This window comes from Pundamilia nyererei, unplaced genomic scaffold, assembly GCF_000239375.1.
Source record: "Pundamilia nyererei isolate P.nyererei 1_Seehausen unplaced genomic scaffold, PunNye1.0 scaffold00264, whole genome shotgun sequence".
Taxonomy (NCBI): Eukaryota; Metazoa; Chordata; class Actinopteri; order Cichliformes; family Cichlidae; genus Pundamilia; species Pundamilia nyererei.
In genome coordinates, this window is record NW_005187665.1 from 324,177 (window position 1) to 330,208 (window position 6,032).

Consider the following 6,032-nt stretch of genomic DNA (forward strand, 5'->3'; position numbering starts at 1 on the left):
TGTATTATTGCAGGGTCTGTACCTTCCAATAGAATGCATTGAAGTGACTGTTGTTGTGATTTGGTGCTATATAAATAAAACTGAATTGAATTATAAATATTTGCATTATCACAACTATTACAATGAAAGTAGGAAATACTCCCACAACTGGCATCTCTCTTTATACAACCTCTACAATTGCAAATTATTAGTACATTGTAAATTGACCATGAAAATACATTTAATATTTATTTTTATGGAGAAAGTACTTCTTCTTTTTTTGGTGATTCAAAAAAACAGACCTCTGGTGTGTAAAATGTGGAACCAAAAAGGGCATCCTGAATAAAGAGAAGATGAGAAAAGGTAAGTGCATACAGTATTGTTTTCTTACCAGTCCTACCAGTCTTTCCTTTTCTCTTTTGTACATATATAAATACATCAATCAATGAATAACTTTTTCATAAAAACGATTACTTTTTTCTTTATAAATATAGGTGAGGCATGTATTTACCGTAAAGGCTTCTTTTACACTCCATCTAAGTTTGAGAAGCTTGCAGGAAAAGAGTCAAGCAGAAAATGGAAGTCATCTATTTACCACAAAGGAAAAACTCTACGCTATTGGATCAAGGTACTTTGTTGCATTTTTATGAATCTACAAAAATCAGATTTCACTAAATAAAGTGTTGAATTAACTTATCACAGAAAGGTGACCTAACCACTACAGGATATAGACAAAAAAAAAGAAAACGACAATCATCAGACCTTGAGTCCCAGGACCTCTTAACAGGTTTGTCTGCTCTTTCTTCTATCTGTGCCTCAAAACCAGAGAATGTTTGAGAATATGAATCAAAAGCATGCAAACATTATTATATTATTTTTAATCAGCTGTTTGAAGACGTCAGTAGTTTTGTCAAATACACCACAGGATTTCAGAAAAAAAGAGTATTTGCATAGAAAAAGTCAAGAAAATCTCCATGTACGTTGTAATATTTTAAACATTTAAACATCTCTTGAAAGAACCCAAGGATCATGATGAAGATGAAGATGATGATGGAGAAGAGGATGATGATGATATGGATGAAGATAATGAGCCTGACACTAAGAAAAACGAAGATGAAGATGCTACACCGATTTATATCTCTTCTGAAGAAGAAGAAAGCGAGGAAGATCTTGATGAAGATGAAGATGAGGATATGGATGAAGATGATGTTGGTGACGATCAGCGTAGCACTGAGGAAGATGAGGATGAAGAAGATGATAATGATGAGGAAGAGACTGTGCCTGCTGTTCCCTCTAACCATACTGACAGCAGTAGTACCAAAGGTGACATTTCCAATATATTTCCTATTGGTATGTTTGGATAACAAAGACCTTGTTTGTGTATGAAAATAACTCTTCCTCTTTTTGCAGACAGAGTAACAAGTGCAATTCCAACACCTGGAAAACATGCATTACAGATGAAAGAGGTAAAGGGTATCATTAACATCCCTCCTGAGGCAAGACAAATTATTTTATTTAAATGTTTCACTGTACTTTGCATTGCTGGAACTTTTGAGTATGTTAATCATCTTAGAGTACTCTGCTTTACAACAGCACCGTCATCAAGATAGAAATTTGGCAAATATTATGGTTCAGCATGACAAATTACAAATGTATGCTTTTACAACATCCAGTCCGACTATTTAAAATAAATACAAATATATTCTTTGTTGTCTTTAAAACAGAAGACTAGACATCGTCCTGACATGCCAAGGTCTGAAGTCAGTGGAAATAACAGAGATGTGGCAACAAACACAGCAATCAAACAGCTGAATGTTAAGCAAGAACCCAAAGAGAAACTGAGTGAGTTGTTCAAATACTAAAAGCACTTTAAGGTTGTATTCAACTTCTATGTAGTTTTTTGCTTTTTTTGTTGTTGAAGTAGAAGAAAAACACTTTCAATCTATTTTCTAAGTTCACAGGTTCGTCCTTCTTTAACCTCTGATTATGTGAGATGAGTGTGGGTGTACAGTTAATTTGGCTCAGTTCTGAAATGATAATTGAAGTTCTCCAAACAATGAGTGAAATCCTTCTACAGGCTTGTGCTAAAATTAGGAGCCTTTTTATTTTATGTAAGCATTTACAGATATGTTAGCACATATGTGCACACAGCTAACTAGTAGTTTTGTTTGCAGCTTGAATAAATATTATTTCCGCATGTCTTTGTGATCAAAACAGGTCGGGTGTGTTCTGTAATGAATAGTTGTACTTTCCAAAAGACACTAAACGGCCATTTTATTGCGTATACCTGTCCAACTGCTCATTAATGCAAAAATCTAATCAGCCAATCACATGACAGCAACTCAATAAAGACATGGAGACATGGTCAAGATGATCTGCTGAAGTTCAGACTGAACATCAACATCAAACTAATTCTAATAATTCCAAAGTGTGTATGCTCATATTTTAATCATCCTTCTTTTTTCAGAGAAGACAACAACAAGCACAATTTTGACACCTGTGAAACCTGCACTGAAGATCGAAGTAAAGGGTGTCGTTAATAGCCTTCCTGAGGTAAGACTGTTTTATTTTATTAAAAACTAAATAATAAATAAAGACAAATTAAAACACCACTGTCACTAAAGCACGTGCTCATAGGGGGTCATCTAATTGTTGGTATTTTCTCTGTATTATTGTAGGGTCTTTATAATATAAAGCACCATGAGCTGACTCTTTATAGTTTCTGTGTTATATAAATAAAACTTGGATTAAACTAAATGTTGCTCAAAATAGTTTTATTATTTTCAAATGAAATTATAAATAAGGATACTCATATATAATTGGCTGTCTTTGAAACAGAAGACTGGACATCATCCTGAGATTCCAAGATCTAAAGTCAGTGGAAATAACAGAGATGTGGTAAAGAACACAGCAATCAAACAGCAAAATGTTAAGAAAGAACCTGAAGACAAACTGAGTGAGTTGTTCAAAAACCAGAATCACTAGCATGATTTTTGTCTGCTTTTTTTTTTTTCTAGAAAAATAAATCCAGTTTCATGTATTTGTTTTATTTTTTATTATTTCTTTTGATCTCTTCTGGTCTTCTTTTCCCAACATGTTTTCTAAATGTACAGGTCCTTCCTGTGAACCTCTGGCCGTGTCAGATCAGCAAGAGCATAAAGCTGTTCACTGCTCTGGCCACAAAGTAGCTGATTTACAATCCATGTGGCCAGAAGGGGGGTAAGATAAAGCTCTCATATCATTTAGGCAAATATTTTGAATTTATTCACACAATCTTAAAGGGTTGTTTTTCGACGGCATTTATTTCTCGCACTGCAAAACCAACTCTACTTGAAATTAGCCAAATATTCTTAAATCTGACAAAACTGTCTAGTTTTGAGAGAAAAAATCTGCCAATTGGGTAAGTTGTTTTGCTAGAATCCTTAAAACTAGCAAATGAATCTGTTTTATGCCTAAATTAGGCTAAAATGTGTGATTAATTTAAGAAAATTTGAATTATTACAAGGAAAGACACTGATTATTAAAATTTTTTTACCTATGATGAGTATTATGCTTTCTTGAACAAGCTATTTTGAAGAATTATTTTGTTATTTTAGTGTTTAATTTAGATTTTCACATAAATAAAAAAGCTTTCTATAGGTAGGTCTAGATTTAAATTTTTTATATTTTATTTTTTGGCCTTTATTGATAGAGACAGTGAAGAACTGACAGGAAAGTAGAGGGAGAGAGAGGGGAAGACATGCAACAAAAGACCATGGGTCAGACTCCAGCCTGGTCGACCTGCCTGTGTTTGTTTGTTCTTCTTTTTCTCTCTTTCCTTTTTCTCTACGGCTTTGTGGCGATTGTTTACCTGGAAATGCTGCCGCTCTCTTAGGCAGGACTATTTATTGGTGTGGCTGAATGACAGTCAGTGCTGAAGTATTGCACTAAGCCTGGTAGTATTCTTGGACCGTTTGCGTATTTAAGTATTACTTGCCAGATAAGTGATCAATTGTTATCTGTGTGCAACTGGGTCTTCTCTTTCTCCAACAGTGACACCTGGGCTGGCTGCCTTTATGCATTTCTTAAATTGAAAAGTCATTCAAGTGGCCTTACTCTTGAAATAAGAAAGATAATCTTATTCTTCTAGAATAAGATTATCTTTCTTATTTCAAGAATCAGAACCAGAATATTCAGTTCTGAACTGAAGAAACTTCTCGGATGAGAGGTGAAACGTCTTCAAGCTATTTAAAGAAGTCCAGACACTTTTCTTTCCAAGCTCCTTAGACTACAATGACATGGATGACTGAGAACATTCAGACATTTTTCTTGAATGAGCTTAATTTTCTTGTGCAAAAATTGCTTGTTAAGAGTATATTTTCTTTCTAGACAAAATATATAAAAAATATATTTAAAAAAAATTCCATAAACAAGAGTGTTTTTACTTGCAGTGCGGACATAACGGAGGCCCCGTCGCCTGGGCCCTCAGCCAGCTCTGGTTTGAATACGATGGATCTTGATCAACTGAAGCGGGAAAAAATAAAAATGCAACTGAAAATTTTAAAATTACAAGAGAACTATTACACTTTGAAAGTAAATGAACTTAAAAAATGAGGATTAATGGTTCTGTAAAGCTGACATTGCAGACAATAAATTAAACGATTGCTGTGTTTATATCCACAAACTGACACGTTAGTTGGAAGTTTCTTTGGTGGAATATTATTTTTGACAAAAGCTACAAAATCATAGAAGTGTGCTGCATTTATACACCATACTTTTTCTTTGCTATACTCAGTTTTCCTTTAGCATTGTTGATTACCATGTTTTACTTTGCTTTTAGAATTAAACAAATAGCTGATATTTTCTTCTGTAGAATGTGAATAAACATGATTTTTATCTGTAAATCATATCATGTAAGAAGGGATGTTTGTGTAAAAATTGGCTAATCGTAAACCTAACTGAAGAGAAAATAGCTAACCCTGAATAAGACATGAAATTAAGTGTACTCGTACTCATATGAATGAAAATTCATATGTCTCAAAAGATGTGACGTCCAGAAATAGAAGGGGGTGAAAGTTAGGTGAAGAAGGGATATGGGGTTATTCCCTTTATCTTCTGTCTTCCTCTGAAATCAATAATGTGACATAACTGTTTTGAGGGTATTCCCTATTCTTATTGTCCTACTTGTGCAAACGCAAATATATATCAGCATGTGTAAATTCATTCTTCACAAGCCAAGACTGCCTAAATGAAACTGTCTTTCTTATTGTCCCTTCAAATAAAGGCATACATAATTACATTCAAATGATTTTATTACACTAAGTTTTTCTACTTTAAAACTTGTAAAAAAAATCACCTTGTCTTTGATTTCTTAGAAGAGACAATGATGCAATAAATAGTTTTAAAGAGTTTTTGTGGCTGTATTGTTGACTCCATTTAAACAGGGGGATTTCACTTCACTGAAGATGTATGTGCCACCCTGCCTAGACAACTTGCCCCTCCTTTGCATCCCATGTAAAATTTTGTAGATTGGCCACTGTTGGAAAATCCCAATGATTTTTGCAAATTAAGGCTCAACTAAATAAACAAAGAAAATTGTGTTGTTTCAATTACTTCAAAAATAAATATTTTGATAAATAACTAACTTCTAAAAACAAAAAAAACCTCAAATGTAACATTTGTGAAGTTATCACAAGCTATATTCTTAAACTGAGTTACAGCGCTTTCAGAAAGACATCTACTTTGATAAAGTCTGCTCTCCACCGCTGTGTAATCAATTATTGTAAATGTGAATGTTATCAGGAAATGATCAGACAGGAGAGGGTTTTCAGAAAACACAGTTAAATGTTCAGTTTCTATGCCATATGTTAAAACAAGATCTAGAGTGTGATTAAAGTGGTGGGTGGGTTCTTTTACATTTTGAGAGAAACCAATTGAGTCTAATAACAGACTAAATGCCATGTTGAGGCTGTCATTTCTAGCATCTACACGGATGTTAAAATCACCCACAATAATTATTTTATCTGAGCTCAGAACTAAATTAGATATAAAGTCTGAGAAATCAGACAGAAACT

General features: G+C 33.7%; 1 protein-coding gene across 1 annotated transcript in view; it reads left to right on the forward strand.

The window, feature by feature from the left end:
- Positions 1-6,032, forward strand: part of LOC102214113 (glutamic acid-rich protein-like) — a 9,089-nt gene that overhangs the window by 1,126 nt on the left and 1,931 nt on the right. The window contains exons 3-12 of the mRNA XM_005750176.1: positions 280-342; positions 474-607; positions 682-766; positions 997-1,302; positions 1,390-1,445; positions 1,704-1,821; positions 2,447-2,532; positions 2,818-2,935; positions 3,093-3,198; positions 4,410-4,456. Of these exons, the coding sequence (XP_005750233.1) occupies positions 280-342; positions 474-607; positions 682-766; positions 997-1,302; positions 1,390-1,445; positions 1,704-1,821; positions 2,447-2,532; positions 2,818-2,935; positions 3,093-3,198; positions 4,410-4,456 (1,119 nt within the window). The remainder of the gene's footprint in view (positions 1-279; positions 343-473; positions 608-681; positions 767-996; positions 1,303-1,389; positions 1,446-1,703; positions 1,822-2,446; positions 2,533-2,817; positions 2,936-3,092; positions 3,199-4,409; positions 4,457-6,032) is intronic.